The 19,666-nt window shown below is 46.7% G+C and overlaps 1 protein-coding gene and 1 non-coding gene across 2 annotated transcripts; one reads left to right on the plus strand and one right to left on the minus strand.

Moving 5' to 3' along the window:
• Trnaf-gaa (transfer RNA phenylalanine (anticodon GAA)) lies at positions 1-73 on the minus strand. The gene has a single exon. It is a non-coding gene; the product is annotated as a tRNA-Phe (tRNA).
• A 424-nt stretch (positions 74-497) lies between these two features.
• LOC119401785 (serine-threonine kinase receptor-associated protein) lies at positions 498-17,405 on the plus strand. The gene is made up of 7 exons (XM_037668759.2): positions 498-702; positions 2,018-2,157; positions 3,080-3,230; positions 5,929-6,028; positions 8,540-8,677; positions 12,925-13,061; positions 14,819-17,405. Exons 1-7 carry the CDS (start codon positions 585-587, stop codon positions 15,091-15,093), a joined length of 1,059 nt encoding a protein of 352 aa, XP_037524687.1. The 5' UTR covers positions 498-584; the 3' UTR covers positions 15,094-17,405.
• Positions 17,406-19,666: the final 2,261 nt, after the last annotated feature.

Here is a 19,666-nt window from a genome sequence, read left to right on the forward strand (position 1 = left end):
TGCCGAAACCCGGGATCGAACCAGGGACCTTTAGATCTTCAGTCTAACGCTCTCCCAACTGAGCTATTTCGGCAGTTGTACAGCCCCGCTCTTAAACAGCATGTGGACCTTGAACAAAAATTATTTCATGCTGAACGTAGGTGGAAGTTCTTTGATGAAGCTTTACAGTGCGAGACGCCGCAGAAAAGTCGCACTCGAAGCGAAAAAAAAAAAACGAGTACTGCATGATTTGACCACCTCGCTTGCGTCAACGGTGCTCACGAAGTCACATTTGTGTGCAAGCGCTTGACGGGCCTGACTAAGGAGTTCATTGACATTCGAAGTGTTCGCGTACGTCTATAAATACCGTGGAATAACAAAAAGCACCCATGAGAACCACGTGAAACGACACAGCTATCCCGCTATTATTAACATCATCTGCGTCGGTTCCTCCATCTAGTGGCTATCTGTAACGGCTTCGGCGGAAGAACACAGCCTTAGAGACTTTTGACCAGAACAGCGCAGCGGCGGTACGTCTCAGAGGTCACAGGAAGTCAGCTGCTCGTCGCACGCCGTTCTCCCAGCTTCCGGCGGCATTCGAAAAAATGGCCGGCTTGAGGCAAACGCCGCTCACTTGTTCGGGTCATACCCGTCCCGTGGTGGACCTGTGTTTCTCAAAGTTGTCCTCGACGGGAGCCTATTACCTAATCTCGGCATGCAAAGGTGAGCGCGGCCGGCGGGTACTGAAATCCAGCACGGCAAGTGGTCGAATGGGGGGCGACGTGTTACGATGCGAGGCGTACCTAGGTTCTTTCATTCGTGGGTTCCATGTGCTTCGCTCAGATCGCCGCTTTCGTCACCGAGCCCCCCCCCCCCCTTTTATGAAGGTTACACGATGACAGATTTTTTTTTTCCACATCATAGTGAGCTCCGATCTTTACGGTTTCTCGTTTGTACGTGGTTCTCGTGTACTGCGTTCGTAACTGCGTAGGTATGCCGCTTGTAATGCCACACCAACCGGCGTGAAGGGATGGCGATTGCAATTAGCGTTAATGTTCTAGCCTCAGCGCCTAAACAAAAAAAGGAAGTTTGTTTGTACAGTCCAGCAAACATTAATAGGCCGAGGCCGTATCTCGTTTTCGTTAATGTTAAAAAAATAGTCGCACCTGTTGTCTAATGACAGGTCATGATGAATCGTGTGGTATGTAGCGAAGGCGGCTGTCGAAAACTCGCGTAACAGTGTGACGCCTTGGCTTAGCGATCATTATAGGCTCCACATCTTCTTGCATCTTACGGCATACCTAAACTACTTATAAAAGGCAACCGCTTTGTAACAATATTATAGGTTAATGTCAGGGTGAAACTACGCAACACGGCAGTATCAAGGAGCCGCGTAAAGCTTAGACTACCGAGGATGTCGTTAAGAATTTTGAGTTCACTGAACCACAGACCTACGCGTGAAGTTTTGAGGTCTAAATCGTGGAGCTCACACACCGAATCTTTAACAGCATCAAACCTCAGCCCCGCCTCACTCACTTCGGAAGGATGGCGTCAGAACCTGCCCTGAGGTTGGCCATCTTTGCCTACGCTGACGTCATGGGTTTTGGTCGTGCATGAAATACGGGCTTTCCGAGCGGCTGACAGATTTAATGCCCTCGTATGTTACAACTATATGTTTGAAAGCAGTATTGGCTTAATACAACCATAGGGTAGCAAACTTGCAATTCATACACCGTAATGTTCTGCATTGATTTAATTGTGGCGGCCATCTTACAGTACTAGCACACCAAGAAAATACACGAGTTGTGACAGCACGACAGGTGTTAGCGCCAAGAGGTGGATCGGTAACGGTGATAATTGGCTGTAAAACTGCCACCATAAAGCGCACTACAACGCTCACGTGGTATCGTGTATTTGGCCGCCTTGGCATGTACTTGGTCACCTTGGCCGCCATGTTTGTGTAACTGGAACGCCCAAGACGCTGCTGAATCTAGGTACTCCAGGGCGTTTTGCTGACAACTTATTCTGTGTATTTCAGATGGGAAGCCAATGCTCAGGCAGGGAGATACTGGAGACTGGATTGGGACATTCGTCGGGCACAAAGGTGCCGTCTGGGGCGTCGCTCTCAACAAGGATGCGTCTAGGGCAGCCACCGGAGCGGCCGACTTCACCGCCAAGGTGGCCGTGTTTGCCCTTTGGATTCTGCTGCCTGGTTCATTTGGGAGGCATGCTTAGATCATTTGATGGTAGAGGGATCTTAGAGAAATAGTAATTTAAATTGTATCTGATGATATCATAGACGTAGGCATCAACAGTGTTAATAGAATATCCCGCTTGCAAGTTAGCGTGTTGAGGTACATCACGCGTTTTTCAATTTGTCATGTACATATGGGTTCCACCACCTTGATACTGCATCTGAATCATGTGTTGCATCGATTTGCGTAGCACTTCGTTGGTTCATAGCATGGCCAGCAGATGTGCTATCAGAATACATCAGTACGCTTAGACATTGCAAGTTAACTGTACCAATGAAGTGCCACCAAATTATTTCATGACACTACCTTCTAGCGACATTGTTTCTTGCTCGAGGACTTCTGGTCTGCTTCTTGTCAACCGGGAGTTGAGATTTCTGGCTGGGTCCAAAAACCCGAAACTCGTTTAAAAGGAGGTAACGGTTCAATTAAAGAGTTGTATTGGATAGACATGATGTCGCAGCATAAGTTTACTTCAGATAAGGGCCAATTAACTGTAAGGATAATAATGAAAATTAACTGAATGAGTTAATTCGAACAGCACATGATTTTCTTGTGAGCACCTGGGATCGTTGCGGCCCCTGGCGGAACAGATCTCAACCTCACACTTCTTTCTGAGTGGCCTCTGTGATCCGTGGCCTCTGCACTTCCTTCCACATGATTTCTGAATCAACTCCGGCAGCGTGATGGCGCGTTGCCGGAAGTACACTAAAGCTATGGAAGTCGATGACCAAAAGTTAACACAAGGTGTAGCCAAGTCAACCAAACTTCACCAAACGCTGTGTGCTAGCGCCATCAAAGACGCTTGAATGAAACATTAAGGTTGCCTAAACTTTTTTTCTCAACAGCTGTGGAACGCAGTGGCCGGGGAGGAGCTCCACACATTTGCTCACCCCCACATAGTGCGTTCCGTGGACTTTGACTCCGATGGCACCAAGCTGCTGACTGGAAGCAATGACAAGTCGCTCCGGATTTTTGACGTCAACAAGGTGGATGCTGGTAAGCCTCAGGAGAACGTGTGAAAGGCCGTTGTGCCAATCCGTCCAATCCAAGATGTGTCTGGTATTAAATGGACACTTATGAGTAATATAAGTTTAACTGTGTTAGTTGATTACCCTCCAACAAATGCAGTTGCCGATGAATAATTAGTACTAGACGAGGGCCGTCACAAGATCTAGACAGGAAGTTTCCGATATAAGAGTCGCCTCGAAATAGCTTTTCTTATTCCACAAGTGGCCAGAAATAACTTTTAACATGCTGTTTTTCACAACAACTTTTAGCCAGTGGTGTCCAACAGAAGTCGTATTTCTGGAAATCAGTCTGTACTGTATTCTGTTGTAACTCGAACGTGTATGTGTACCTGCGACCTGGTCAGTTCGTATTTTGTCTGCTGTTATGCTGTGGACAAACTATGCCAGCATGGTGGTAACTAGCTGTGTGTCCATCTCCTGGCCAACTAAATGGAGGCTGGCCACACTCTTGATAGCTGAATGGTTGAAGATTTAACATGCCTTGTTGCAAAACGTCCTAAATATTTAAAAAACAAAGTTGCAGCAAAAAAAATTTGGCAGATCCTACGCCTCGTGGGAATCTGTTTCATGCGAAGCAGCTGGCCAGTGATTGTCTGGGCTGCATTTCTTGGCTTTGAGCCAAGTGTTAGGAAATGGATCGGCGTGTTTTTGTAAGTGTAGTAGTTGTGCGCACATCGTGGGCTCACCAGGAACGTCAACTACATCGGAGTTTAAAGGGCAACTTATGGTCTGATGTAACATCAGAACTCACGTTAGAGCACAGACGTCAGTAGTAATGAAACGAAGTGCACTTTACGGTGCGATGATGTGAATATCATATGCAACTTTCGTTAGCATATTCCTCCGGGGTCGAACAATGCTTGAATATAGCTTGCTGAATCATAGGAATACAAATATAATGTTTATTAGATTGTTATGAAAGCGGAGCCAACACTTGAACCACAATTGACATTAACCCGACTTGACGACTGTGTGATAGGAGTAAATGTGTAATGTTTATTGCTTTATTATAAAATTAGATAGCTTCACTGCAACCACAATTGACGTTGCACCAACATTACGCCTGCATGAGGTCTTTTTCCAAAGCAGTTTCTAGATCTGGCATGACTCTGTGATAGAATACCTAACTGCCACACAGAATGCTTGGGTTCGATTCCTGCTGGAATCCTAATTTTCATTCTTTCCATTCGTCGGGTCAACGCTGCCGATGTCGGTTTTTCGTAACGCTCTCGCATTTAAGTTACCAATGTCTGTTCTTACCGTTCCTGGGTAGACATAAACTGTCAATCACCTGTGGCGCATACCCGTACACCGCGGCTTGTGGTAAACGGGTATGTGCCACACGTGTCTGGAGGAAGGGGTTTGATGACGTACGCGACAGGATTTTCACGTTATTCGTGTCATGACCCGACAGTCATATCCCTCAAATCCTCTTACCCTCCCATGCCAATTTTTGTCTACACCAAGTTAAGGAGGCACCCAGACGTAGGCGGCTAGATAGATAGACAGACGGACTCATTCACTCACTCGCTCGCTCGCTCACTCACTCACTCACTCACTCACTCACTCAATCACACTCACTCACTCACTCACTCTCACTCACTCACTCACTCACTCACTCACTCACTCACTCACTCACTCACTCACTCACACTCACTCACTCACTCACTCACTCACTCACTCACTCACTCACTCACTCACACTCACTCACTCACTCACTCACTCACTCACTCACTCACTCACTCACTCACTCACTCAAAGTGCCTGAGGTTCACTAAGAAATGCTTCGCGTTTAAAAAAAATACTCTATAAAAGAAATATGGATCATTACTTATCCTATCAGAATGTCCTACTGCACTGTAGCAAGCACTAGTCAACTAGCCCAGCCCCAAACTGTCGGCAGATGTTGAGTTAACCCTTTAACTCACAGGCCCAAGCTGTACTTCTTTAATGGATTGCATCATTGTTGCCAATGCTGAGTTGCGCACAGCCAGCCTAATATGTGCTCCTCTGAGCGCCAAAGATGAGTTACAGTTGGCACATCAGCTCTGGCTTCATTCCTTAACTCTGGAGTGTGGAGCAAGTTTAGAAGTATGTTCTAAGCAAGTGCCCCCCTCATAAACTATAAATTACCAAAATGGATGGAGGGGGGTGCTCTCCTAAAAGGGCACCAAAATTCAAGATAGCAACGGCAAAGCTTTCCTGCAAAAAAAAAAAAAGCAAAACAAACTGAGCGCACGTGGACTTCTCCAAAAGTCTCGTGGCTCTCGTTCGTGGCACGGTGCATTACGACAGATCACAAACACTGTAAACACCAAAGGCAACGCGATCTGAGTGTGGAAAGCATGGCATGGAAGCACCTTTAATGATGAACCTACGGCAATGCAGTACCTCTTGGCAACACTCGTCGTCTTACTTTTGATAACTACGTCTGTCATAGGTACCATCTATGGATTGCGAATTGTACTCTGAGGGAAAGGTCTCCCTAGAACTTAGTGGCTTTTTTCCTTTCTTTTGTTAATGAGAACCAGCACTCGAAGCAAGAAATTTATTTTCAGAATCAGAATAAGAAACACTTACAACTAAAGAATGTGTTGAAACTCTACAACACTGCCGAAATAATTTAGCTGTTAGAGGTTTAATCGGTGGTCGTTCTCTCCTCCCAGATCCAACTGTGCTGAAAGGACACACGTCAGCTATCAAAAAAGTGCTGTTCCTTCAAGATGAAAAGCGCTTTGTTTCTGCATCGGATGACAAGACGGTCAGGTAACTAACCTCCCGTTTCTACTGAACTAACAAATGGAGGTGGCAAATTTAATGAGACAGCTGTGGCACAAAGATAATTGCAGAGTTCAGTGCACGCATTTTCGTGTTCCAAGCTTCTGCAGGGGAACCACCCCGTGAACTGAATGGTCAAAACTGCCTAGAAGCAGTCATGACAGTTTCATTTATTTCAAGTGGTTTGTGATGTAGAGTGGTTTCAGTGAGCTTTCAATCGGGAAGATTGTTTTGCTAGTCAGGACTGAAACAAGTGGCAGATTTAGATTAACGGTGCCTAGCTTGCAATATGCTCCCGAAAGGAATTTGACTGGCTGATTTTTTACGGGGAGTTTAGTGTAAATATTTCATTTGCATAGCTGAACCTGGTCAATGCTGCAGGCACGTATATTTAGCCTGGATCTTGAGACTAGCACCATGGTGTAAGACGTGTGAGTGAAATACATGCGTCTTTTTCATTATCTCAAATACTAAATGGCACGGCTATTCAGTATTTACGACTATGAACCAACTAGCCCAGCAACAAGTTTTGTTGAGTCGTCTTCATTGTTGAGGAGCCGCTAAACCACCTTCGAATAATTTTTTAACATTTTGAGTAAAATGCTTGCTTGTCCGCTCGCAGGTATGTGCTCTCGCTGCTCTTCTCGCCTGGCGAGGAGGAGCACTCGGCCAGGAGGAGAGGCGAGCTGACGAGCAGAGCATAGCGAAGGAAAGAGCAAAACGAGCGAGGGCCCATTGTGTATCATCAAACACGTCTAACTCCACTATTACGGCACCGTTTCGAAAAATTCTCACGTCTACGTGTTCATTGTAGACTCGTGCACAACTGCAACACTACAATATAAAGGGCCAGTAAACAGACTCCGACTCTTTTTTTACACCCCCCAAACAAGCTCGCCAATTCGTACAGTAGACCGCGGCGATCACATTTTCCGAATATTACAGCGCTGCGCGCCGCGCTGACCCTCCATTTCAAAAAAACAATTCCCGCGCCTCTTTCCTTCGCCTGACAAATCCCCCTCGTACACGCAGTGACACAAACTTGGCCATGGGTAACTTGACATACCACTGAGCTCGTTGATTGGTCTAAACCAGGTCTCAACAAAAAGTTGTCAAGTTAATGTCAGTTCCTGTACCCACCCACCGTTACGAAACAGCACCTCGTTTCTTGGCCCTGCGGTGATACGGTTTTGGCCACGCAGTTGCCATGCATATTTTCCTCGCACTGCGTAGCACCTGCACGCACTTCGCCTTCGGCATGAGCAACACGTGGAGGAAGTGTCGTTCACTTGTTGGCTGCAAATCGAACGGAGAAAGGGGGGAATCTCCGGTAGCTCGGACTGGTTGCCCTTGCTTGGTTTTCCCATTGCACGCGCAGCAAGCGGGGTTCTCCACGCTTTTCTCTTGTGACCCTTCGTCATCTTGGAAAGCAAGCACGCATTCCTGCTGCACTGTGAACTGTCTCAAAGGTTTAAAAATATCGAAGAGCCGAAAACTGCCTGTCAAGTTACGGAGCACGTGCAACAACCTAAACAATAAACAACCAGGAGCCACAGCAAGCGAAAGTGCATTGCGACTGATCGAGCTCGCCGATGACGTCAATTGCTGACGTCGTGTCACGTTGCCGAAGTGAGTGGAGTCATAACGACGGTCTATGCCTTCCCCTCTCTGTGGCGGAGAGGGGTGGCGAGGCCGTGTGAAAATTTGAAACCAGCTGAAATGGATCACCAAAGTGGTAAAGTGGGCATGTTGGTATACCATGCTTAAGAAGGTTAGAAGCGCACTGAAGACGAGCACACAATGAAGACACACACACGCACACACATAGCGCTACTTTCAACAGTTTATTTTGTGATCTCAACTCTACTTATAGGGCAAAACCATGAGCACATCTGCTGCGCAGAAGTAGCAGCAACATTACTGAGCATCAAAAACGGACACCAAGAAAATCAAATTCCTTTTTCGTCAGCACGATAGAAGGCATACTAACACACCTTTCACCCAACTTTTCAATCTCTCCTGCTTCAATTATCTCACGTGTAAGCTGATTTCTATTTCTAGCCAGAACTAATTAGTACATGGTTGTTCACTACGCTATCTAAAGCTTATCGAACGTTACTTTGTTTTGCTGTCTGATGGATTTCTACAGCTATCAGTACGTTGCCTTGTGGGTGAGGGTGGCTTCTTTCTTGTGCTATTAGTGTGTGCTATAAATCAAATACCATATTTTCTGTGTATAACCTGCTACCCTCGCTTATAGCCCCCCCCCCCCCTAAATATCACTCGCGAAACATTTTTTAGAAAACATCCCTGCATGTTGCCCTGAAGCTGGCTTCCTCACAGAAATTCACGTGTAACCCGCACCGCAACATTAGGTCTGAGTTTTCTGTGTTTTTCTGCGGCTTGTATGCGATAAAATATGGTAATTGCAAAGGCCAACGGCGCACATTTGTTGCGACGGAGTGTGAATGATGTTGACGGAAATGTTGGGCCCTTCAGGTTCTGGGATTACGTGAGTGGGACGGAGGTGGGCAAGCTGGAATTGCCCAGTGCGCCGAGTGACCTTGAGCTCACCCCTGATGGCAGTATGCTGTTGGTCACCCATGGCCATATGGTGAGCACATGGAGCACAGAAATGTGAGTTTTCGTTTTGTTTACTTGGAAAAAAATAAATAAATGAGAGGATGCTTGAGCTTTGCCTTCAAAGTGGAACCGAATAACGTAATCTGTAGCAAACATTAAATGGGAAGTTTTAACACGTTATATTTGTCGTTTTGCTGTCAAGTTCTTCAGCACAAATTAGCCAACATTTTATATGGAGGAATTAATATCATGTTACATTGTTTCTTCATATTAGTACTTGCAGTCTATTGCACAGCGCATTACCTAACCACATTGCATATATGGGTAATTACTAATATGTGGAGCTGTGTGAATAGCAAAATATTGAGTGCAAAGCGAATTTGAATAATAAAGTCTGAGTGCGAATTGAATCAAATAATTTTCTAATAGTTCTCAAATATTTCGAAGCCAAATTACAGATAATAAGTTGCAGAGGATCCATAAGCATATTCTTAAGAGGTAGGAACATGAAAGTGTTACTTTTGGCTAGGTTGATGAAGCCTGGAGAGGTGCTGCTAAGTCCTAGATGTATTATAAATAATGAAAAATGTGTAGGCCACATTGCGTTTATTTGCATGATATGGTGCAGTTGAACCCCTTTATAAGAGGCACGCATGGGGGAGAAATTCTTGCCTGTTATATGAGGTGTCTCTTATAAGCAGGGTACTAAGTTATGCATTTTCCTATCAACCCTTACTTTCATGTAGCACACTGATGTCTCTTATACCCCCACGTGTCTCTTATATCAGTGCCTCTTATAAAGGGGTTCAACTGTATAACCAAAGTGGTGTCGACATCGTTCTACACGTTGGTGCCGGGTGCCGGTAGGAGAGGTCGCTTGTTTTCCGTCCCGGCTTTTGCAGACGCCAGATGAGTGCGCGAAAAATAACAAATGCGATTCTTTTTTTTTTGAAAATTGCGTTTTAAGTTTACGTAGCCCATTTTCTCTCTGATTCCAAAATATATTCACTGGGAACTACCTACAAGTGCTGTAAAGGATTTGCTGCATCTGCCGACGTGGTGGAAATCATCATGGAAATCGCAAAAAAAAAAGACATCGTTTTTCAAAAAATTATGCATACAGCCAGCTTTGGACGCTCGATTTTCTGGACATGCTCGAAAATTCGGACGCTTTCGCGACACTGTCACCAGCCCCATAGACATCAATGTATAAGGACATCCGAAATTTCGGACACTGGAACTCTTTGGCGTCTGATTTTTCGGACTTTCTGCCCAAATTGCGGGTCTGAAAGGCATTAATCGAAGCGCCCACCTCTGCCGCGTCTATCATCTCGTAGGTTCGAACCAGCTCTTTCGCAATTAAAACTGTTTGCGACAGTAGCAGAGTCCGAAAGTAAGCTTTGCCGCAATGCCGAAGTGTTATGGGGTGATGCAGACCAGAAATTCAAAGGGGCCGTTATCATGGCGCCGTGCGGCGATGTCTTTACAATAAGCAGCGGAAATGAACGGAGGCGTGATCGCGGCAGGTGGCAAACGCGCCAGTATGGCTTAATCGCCGACGATCCTTACGATAAGCATCTTCAGTTAACTGCTCGATAGTGCGTGTGGCCTAGCGCAGTTGCATGCGTACTGCACGCATTTAATCGGCGAGAACCCAAACGCGCCGCGCCGCCATTCATGCTGCTTCTTTGTGCGAGATCGTCAAGTGCGCCGCACAGACGCGTTGCCTTCATGAACGAAACCAGCTCGCCATTGCCGCGGCCGTGTGCTGTCGGGAACAAAGGGGGCATCACAAACCCTTTCATGACAAATTGCCTGCGTACGGTACAGCAACACTTCAGTGACAGCGTCAGCTTAGTTGGTGATTTGCTGCCCACAAACGATCGGCTTCACACGGCAGCAAATGTTGCGTATCGGTGGAGATTCGGTAACGTGTGTGCACGCCGTTTACGTGCGTACACGCATCGGGGAAAGCTGGACGAGTCGTCCGCTCTTCCGCCACTATCTTTGTGTTCCGCGTCATCGCTTCGTAACGCTTCATGCGAGAGAGCTGTAATCTATTCTGCGCTTTGCTGGTATCAGCGAAGCTCATCACGAGACACAAATTTGCAAGTGGCGGTTGGCACGTAGTTAAGCGGGGTTCGCGGCAAGTACCGAACGTATTTGCCAGAGCCTGGGCGTGAGCCAAAATGCCTGATAAGTGTGCCGGTAGGCATTAAAGCTATTTCGGATGTGGCTGTGGCGATTTGACCGCTTGAGCGGAATAAAAAAAGCATGAATTCGTTTTTTCGGAAGATTTCGCGGTCCCTAGGAAGTCCGAAATATCGGACGTTGACTGTAGCTCCGCAACGGCGTCACTGGACGCCGCCATTTTGTGCTTGTCAGAAAGAGCGTTTCTTCATGTTCGAATTTCCCACTTCAGCTAGCTCCTCTATTCGGACACAAGCGGACAAATAGCAAATGTTTGAAGTTCGTTACGAGGCTTCCATTGGCTGCGTACACTAAGTTGCTCCAGCACGCCTTTGCCATTGGTCTGATCATCCCCCAGAAAGCATCATCTGCATCTTGCGCATCGCAATGTCATGATTGTTGAAAATTGCGCTACCTCGTGACGCGTTTGCACTCATTCTGTGTTCTCGGGTCGACGGTCATTTAGAAAATAATTACGCTTTAGTTTGGCAGCTGCAAGCGGAAGCTCAATCCTCACATTACAATGGTGCGCTGCACTCATTGCGAACATCGCAGACGCGCGTCTCGGACCGACTCGTTGTTGGAGGTTCTAGTTATCACCACTTCGGACCTCGTGATGAAGACCATTGCAGGACGACTCTTTGCACTCGCGATCGAGCATGACGTGCTTTGATCGGACGCCGCGATCGAGCTTACTGCTCGGAGTTATGGCTAGGCCTAACTCTGTTCACAGCGCCGCGATGTAGAAGACGAATGCGAACTTCGTAGGCATGTCTGCCAGCAAGGTAGCTCGGAGCTCGTGACGAAGACTACCGTGGAACGACTCTTTGTCCTCGTGATTGAAAATGGCGTACTTTGAAACATCTGGCACCGCGATCGAGGAGCTTACTGCTCAGAGTCGTGGCTAGGCCCAACTCCGCTTAGCGTTCTAGTGGACATGCGAACGTGAAGAAGCGGCTATGTGCTTCGTCGCAAGCAACGATTGGCATCGCTCGCTGGCTCCTCAGAACCATGGATGCGCATCTTACGCATTGGCAGCGAACCCACGGTCCTCCAAGCTCGTCATGCAGCGACCGCTCAGAGCACAGGTGGAAGCGTCTAGCAAGTTTCGCACACCGTCGTCCTAAAACGCAAGACCAAGCACGCTGCTCGCCGATTTATCGTGCTTGTATTTTCCGTTATGATAAACCGTTCTGTCTGTTTTCCGGAGGCTGAAGTACTTCGAATAGTAAAATTCCGGTGTGAATTGAATCGAACTGCAAACAATATTCGAAAAATATTCGAAAGTTCGAATATTCGCATACCCCTACTAATATGTTGTTCTACTTCGCTACTGTATTACTTTCTTACTGTATAGTATAACTACCCAGTTTGTTGTACATTTCCAGTTTACCCTCTTTTCCCCTCTGTAATGTCCCCGGGCCTTGAGGGTACAATAAGTAAAATTAATTGGGCCCGTTCGCATGGCCTTCTCATTCGCTTCTCGGTGGGATGCGACACTTCTATTCAGCTACATTGTGTTACAGTTGTACAGATTGATTAACCTGTCTGTAAGCAATCATGAAAAAGTATGCACTTGCATGGTTGTTCCCAGAGGTGCGTACGGGCCACGCTTGTGAACCCGTCTCGGGTATGCTGCCTACGTCAGGAGCCCACCGGCACTAATAGATGAGCCCGCCCTCCCAGCCCACCCTAATTCAAAAACCAACAAAAAAACAATCAGTAGCACTGTTCTGGCCTGACATTATGAGGACTTTGTTGTGGACATGTAAACGCTGTTGTGTATAGTAATTACCATTGCACACTAAACTGTGTAGAAGAAACTGAAAGGCTTGCTGAAGAGAGGGGGCAGGATGACAACATCACATGTGGAGACCATTTCATCATAGCCTCCGTACTTTGTGTTCGAACATGGCTTTGAAGGTGGGCCTCCCTGTCCAATTTTGATTTACGATGATGTCGGGCTACCTGGGCCCATTATTAGGGCTGGGCTCACATACGAGTTTTCAGGCCACCCAGGGCCCGTGCGCACGTCTAGTCCTTACTGCATTTTCTGCGGCAGGTGCCTACATTTCGTTTTTCTGACCAGCGCATCCTTCCTTATGCAACAGGCTCGAAAAAATGAAGGAGTTCCAGATTCCGAGCCAGGTGAACTCGGCATCACTGCTGCCCGACAAGTCCGTCTTTGTCTGCGGAGGCGAGGACTTCAAGATGTACAAGTTTGAGTACGAAACTGGAACGGAGCTCGGTGAGGCCGATGTCTCGGGCGTTTGGTCCTGGTACTTTCTATACTTGGTTACAACCTAAAAAAGAAATGTCAGCTCTGCCCACAGAACCACAACGCGCCTACCCCGTCACGCGGGAAAGACAGTCGTGCTAGGCGGTTTCCACTCGAACTGTAAGTACTTTTTCTCGGCTAATGTAAATACTATGCACTTAAAGAGTTAAAGGTTCGTCGTTACTACCTAAAACAGTACGTTTGGCTGAGCAGCGAACCTTACTTACCAGGATGTTCAAGTTTCAGACCAAGAACCAGTGACACAGAACGTGTGTCTGTCTGAAACACTCGAAAAGGGCTTGACGTCACGAAAATGAGTAAGCGATATTGGACAGAGCGTTTATGCACATTCTCAATGGGAGGAATTGTGATGGCAGTGGGCGGAGCTGACATGTCTAGAGCAAAGCTGTCTAGTGCTCATGTAGGCACGATTAAAGGTGGCAACAACTCCAACACAACCGCCATGTTGTGTCTTAGCATGCATACACACGCTATGGCAGATGCCTTAGGTTGTCTTAGGGTGCCACCAGCCTGCTCCCGTGGGAGGTGGCACTGTCTTCGAGGCACCCCAATTCAGACACGTCGTGCCACCTCGTGGCGTCGTATGAAACGCCGGGCTGTCTGTGTTTTCAAACTTCGGATTGTAAAAGGTGTGCATTACACCGCGCTTTTCGCAGGACCTTAGGTTTTGCTGTTTCACTACATGACCTAAAGCCCGAACCGCACATACACTCCCAAACGTGCACGGGGAGCACGTCAGCGCACGCAGCCCGAGCGTGTCCGGCAAGTTATGGCGGTTTTCACCCAGACGCTACGCGCGAAGGGGCACGCGAGCGCACGCTTCCTCACGTGTGCAAGACATCGTTTCGTACAAAATTACTCATAGTTCATCAGAATACTTACAAAGCCTCCTTCTGTTACCTTTTTTATTGTTACATGCATGCAAAAGTAAATAAGAACTAAAATTTTTCACATAACGTGTAAAGCTGGTGCTGGTAACAGCCATGCCACATTTGTGCATTTGCAGGGCTCCGAGCACTTCCAAACGCGCGCTGTTTCAAGGTCGACATCAGATCGCCACGAACACTCGCGTACCGAGCGCATTTTGCTGCGGTTGCTTCGCCTGCGCATGCGCGGCCTCCGGAGTGCGTACAGCGCGCGCTCGGGCTGCGTATGTGTGGTTCTGCCTTAACTTGCACTGGCAGCCACATAAGCGCATCCGGTCTACGTAGTATGTGCGCTGCGATTGGCATAGCCGCCTTTGATAAAACATCATAGTCTTTCTCCAATACGTCTCGTCAACGAATCGCATTTGTCACATTGTATCGTGACGTAAGAGGTCGTGCTAGTGATGTGTTGAATTGCTCTTTGCACTCGCCGTGGTTCGGACATTTGTCGTTCGTTCCAAAGAGGAACAGTGGCAGTACAAGGAACGGCGGTGCGCCCAGAAGCACGAATGTGCGTGTTGCTGTTGAGCCAATGCCACCGACGACGATTGGGCAAGTGAAGCCGAACGCCACGCGCCAGGCCTCGCCGCGTGAACGCTTCCATAGCTTCGCTGGTCTTCCCACTTCACAAATAGTTGGAAGGGCTCTAAATTTTTTTCTGGGGTTGTAACCAAGTATGGTATTTATAAGCTTCGCTGAAACGAACAGCGTTGAATGGCCAGTTTCTTTCGTTTCTGTAGGCACGTGGTGATTTGACAGCTGTGCCGCTTCACGTTTCAGATTCGTTCAAGGGACACTTCGGGCCCGTGCACTGCGTGCGGTTCTCCCCGGACGGTGAACTGTACGCAAGTGGAAGCGAAGATGGTACGCTGAGGCTTTGGCAGACAACGGTTGGTAAGACGTACGGCCTCTGGAAGTACGTACAGCCAACAGAAGGTGCCGCCGGCGAGGGTGTGGCCAACAATAACAACAATGACGACATTCCCACGCCCCCCGACACCGCCGCCGCCACGCCACCGCCGACTGCCAACAGCGCCGTCAAAGCAGAGGCGTGATGTCCTTCAAAGGGCTGGTGTAGGCACGAACACGGAACTGAGAATCCGGAAAGCACTTGGGGGACAGTCTCGGATTATGCAGGAATGGAGAGCAGATGGGCGCCGCTGTGCGTGAAGCCTACAGCGCAGCTGAAAGCTAGCCTAAACTGAGGTTGGCAGACAGCCGAGAGCTTCAGAAGTGTGTGGTTGCTACAGTTGTATGCGGAACGTTCGTGTCCTTCTTCTTCTGTACTTTTTTTTCTCTCGCTTGAAAAGGAGTGAATAACTGCGGAGAGAGGGGAAGTCCTCCCATTCATGTTTTGTTCCGTCAGCAACCTTCTGCGCAGTTATTATGCCAGTGTCGTGGGAGGTGTGGCGGCCGTCGTGTTGTGGGAGGTGCGGTTGCTGAGCTCCGAAGTTTGGGCATTTTCTTTTTTCCCTTGTCTATAGTTCCATAGTGTTGAACCCCATCTGCCGGAAGTTCATCAGTGGTGTTTGCCACAGCAGCACGCACAATGTTTGCGCATTCATTTCTTTTTTGTCTGATCCAGATTCTGTCTTGGTAGTGTTATGAAAGTGTGGTAACAGTTTTACCATGCAGAAACTTGGGCATTGTCTTTTTTTTTCATTGCCCAGGTAAAGTGTTAGGCTTAGAATTGTGCCCTCTTTGTTATATCATGAAAAGGAAGGTTCGCTTTGCTAAAGTTTGGGTAAATTTTGTACTTTGTGTAGTTTGCAGTGTGTTACGCCACAGAAAGAAAGAGTGTGTTACGCCACAGCAGGAAAACTACGCCTCTTGCTCACGGGTGTCGATTGAAGCCCTCTTTGTTGTTATGCTTAGCGCATAAGCGTTTGCTCCTTTAGAGTCATCACATCTTTTGACACTTGGCACTTTCAGCTGTCAAGAAGAGAGAGCTTGACGCGCAAATGAGCCTGCAGTTGAGTGCGTTGTGTTTTGACTGCTGTGAATATTGCTGAAACGTGGTGAGTGGTGCTTTTTTGCCGTATGACATTGAAAAAAAATGTTTTTTTTTCACCATTCTTTAGTGCTTGAGATTTCATCCCTGTATTCCATGGTGGTTTGAGACGTCGTACTGGATTAAGTTGGATCACATTGTTGTTAAATTTCCAGTCTTCACTTGTCATTGGCAGTTTGAGATGTTCTCATGGCCCTGTGTACCGTATCTTAACGTGCACTGGCAACTCCTCCATGTTACCTGCACTAGTCACAACTCTCGGAAAAAGGCCTTTCCTTAGTACAATGCAATGACTGCTTGTCCACTGCATTGCAAACAAGGCACCGGTACAGGTTTCGAAACGTCAGCTGATCACTTCAACTTGTTGATCAAGTGTTATTTGTAACAACTGCATTCAGAACCTAACATTTGTATGTCTACGCAAGAAACCTTATGCAGTTACAGGATTGAAGAAACGTTCCATTTTTGTTCACTTACCACGGACTTCACAGCCAAGTGACAACGAAACCAACTTCACTTCAGCTTTTTCTGCATGTGGAATGGAGTATACTAGCCTGTGTGGTTAGTCATGCATTTGTTTTTCTTTGCAGCTGCGCATTTTTATAAAATATACTTTTTTCTTCGCGCTGTAGGAGCAATGAGAGGGTGCGAAAAGAATGGCTTTGATACCGTATTTACTTGTATGTAACGCGAGTTTTTTTTTTCCAGATCCTTGCCACCTAAATTCGACCTTCACGTTACAATCGAATACCAAAAATACTGTTTTTTTCTTCCTGAACACAGTGAAATGTCACCCCTTGCGTTACAATCGCGGTCGCATTACATTCGAGCAAATACGGTAGTTTTCTAGCTCTGGAACAGTATTTTTTGGGGTTTGCTGTTTTACCTTCTCCACAAACATGTCCTATATACTTTTCACGTGAGTAATACAGGATCCCTGCTGTTATCCACATCACATGTTGATATCTAATCTGGGCACTTGTCTGAATTACTATCATGCCTGTTAAGCTGCAGTGAAAAAAAAAAGTGTTATCGCCAGTCTTTCGGCAGTACACAAGCAATTTTCTTTTCAAGTGCGGGCATTCGATCTCTACGTGCGAGACGTATCGACTGGCCTCTATTCTTTCCTCACAATGGCAATCTGCTACTGGACAAGTTGCAAATGTCAATGTTTTGTTAGCATCGTGTATGATTATACAAGCTGCATTTTGAGACTGCCAACTGTGATTCCCCAAGAACGGCCCTGACCTCCTTCGTCTACAGCGAGAGCGACGCTTGCCTCAAGCCGGAAAAAAAAATTGATTGTGGAATCTTTTTTGAAATAAAAGCTCGGCACCCAGTGCCAGAAAATGCCAACATTTTTTGTTGTTTCCATCTTTCTGCAAACACTGCCATTCAGAATGGCTCTTCTATGCTGGTGTGTGCTTTTAAGGCGAGCGAGGCGTTCTCGGTTTCATTACCGTTCCCACGGGCGATCTCTTCTTTGTTACGTACTTAGAGGGACACTAAAGAGGAAAATGATGTTTCTTGTGTAAGTAAAGTACTCTTTCACAATACCAAAATCACCACGCTTGCCGTGAGAAGACGCTTGGTAAGTGACAAAGCATGTAAAAACAAAATGCAGGTGGCGACGCCACCTTGAAACTCCCGCACCAATCGCCGCGATGTCGCAGATTTTGATGGCGTCTACCAGGGCCTGCGTAGTTCCTAATTGATAAAAATTAAATGCAATGTCCTCTGAAGAGGCCAGGGACTTAACATACCGAGTTTCAATGAATGTCATTGAGCCAATGTCGCCAAAATACGAAAAAATTGTTTAATATCAATGACATCTTGCACGGAAATTTCGGTGCAAAGTTACAAAATATTGACCTTGATTTTCTGCTCTATTAATATGCCTATGACGGTGATAATTAACGACATTAGTGTTTTCAGGGTACGATTCATCAATCTTTTTAATGATTTGTTTCACTTTAGTGTCCTTTAAGACTGGTGCTGCTCGAGCTTAGAAGCTACTGCATAACGCTGCTTGGCTCGAGGACACCAGTTCGATTAACCATAAGGTTATAACCTGCTGCAGGACTGAAAAGTTGGGATGGTGGTGATACATAATTTGGGGCAAAAAACAGCGCGCAGACGGACGGGGACGAAGAAAGGTATACACAGAACAAGCGCTACTCTTCACACTGTGGTTTATTAGCAGATTCCAGATTATTCATACGCAAATGATACCATCAGAACATGCGCAGAGAGCGTGCAAGGGACCATAACAAAGGAAAAAAAAGAAAATAGAAAAAGGCCTCTCATACCGGGAATAGACGGCGCAAGATCGACAAAAGATCAAGCAAACATGCGACTGATTAAGTTTAACTTCTTTTTCGTGTAAAAGAAACTCGATTTGGCTGCCTAATAAACCACAGTTGAGAGTCATCGCTGGTCTGTGTATACCTTTCTTCGTCGTGCGTCTGCTCTCTGTTGTTTTGATCCATTAATATACCTGCTTTCTGTGACTGGTGTCCAAGAAAAAGCAAGCGACATTGAGCTCTCGATGAACTGAATGTCCTGCTTATTCAACACATCTTCATGTAACTTCGTAGAGTACATACTGGTGCACACAACAGTTTAGCTGTAGACATCATCATGCTGCACATCTCGTTCGAATGCTTCATTTCTGCGGTTGCGTCGAAAACTTTTTAACAGCGAAGCTAAGCTAGCTGTAATGTGTCCGACCCTATCTTGAGGAATATATGGGTATGTGCCACGGAAATTGTGTGAATCCCACTACTCGCCACTGGTCCATTAAGAAAGAAGGCAATAGCCAATCCCCCACGGTGGGTGTGAGCCAAAATTTTAGGATCTGTCTACATCTACAACACTAGGGCATGGGAAAGACAACGGCGGCTGCCCCCGAGAACTATCATCATCATAAACGGGTATGTGTCACGGAAATTGGGTAAATCCCACTACTCGCCACCGGTCCACTAAAAAGGAAGAAGGCAACAGGTAGCCAAACACCAGGGAACGGGAAAGGCAACAGCAGCTAAGAGAAGACCCCGAAGCGATGGAAGGCCTACGCCGACGACGTGCCCGTAGATCTACGAGAGGTGCGAACGCTTGATTTCAGCACGAGTTTCTGTCTCGAGTTTGGACATCCGTGTCATATCTGTGATTGTGTGTGGTTTAACTCTAACCTCTCTGCACTGAGAATCAACGTAGAAATAACCTAGCATCACCTAGCTAAAGCCTAGCAATGACCTACAAGCAACCTAGGAACAACCCTCATCACCTAGCTAAGGCCTAGACACAGCCTAGAAGCAACCAGATTGGTCTTCAGAGTCGTCCAGTTCTGCTGTTTCAAGGCTTGCTCTGCTTAGTGCAAGCTTCGCCAATTTTTTTTTTACTCTGAAAGAACACAGCCATTAATGAATTGGGCATGTACTTCAAGCCCGAGATTTGATGCTTTCGATGCAAAAATACACATCTGACTTTGGAATAATTATAATTGGCTGCGGTTGTCCCGTCTTCATCTCGTACCCTGTTCATTTTCTGCGCTATGGTTTCTGCAGTACAAAATAATTAGATGTTTAATTACATTCTAATGATTATTCAATAAAAAA

The sequence above is a fragment of the Rhipicephalus sanguineus genome, chromosome 8 (genome assembly GCF_013339695.2).
Source record: "Rhipicephalus sanguineus isolate Rsan-2018 chromosome 8, BIME_Rsan_1.4, whole genome shotgun sequence".
Lineage (NCBI taxonomy): Eukaryota > Metazoa > Arthropoda > Arachnida > Ixodida > Ixodidae > Rhipicephalus > Rhipicephalus sanguineus.

Coding starts and splice junctions, on each gene's coding strand:
- LOC119401785 (XM_037668759.2), top strand. CDS start 585: ATGGCCGGCTTGAGGCAAACGCCGCTCACTTGTTCGGGTCATACCCGT. Junction 703..2,017: donor CCTAATCTCGGCATGCAAAG/GTGAGCGCGGCC, acceptor TGTGTATTTCAG/ATGGGAAGCCAATGCTCAGG. Junction 13,062..14,818: donor CGAAACTGGAACGGAGCTCG/GTGAGGCCGATG, acceptor TTCACGTTTCAG/ATTCGTTCAAGGGACACTTC.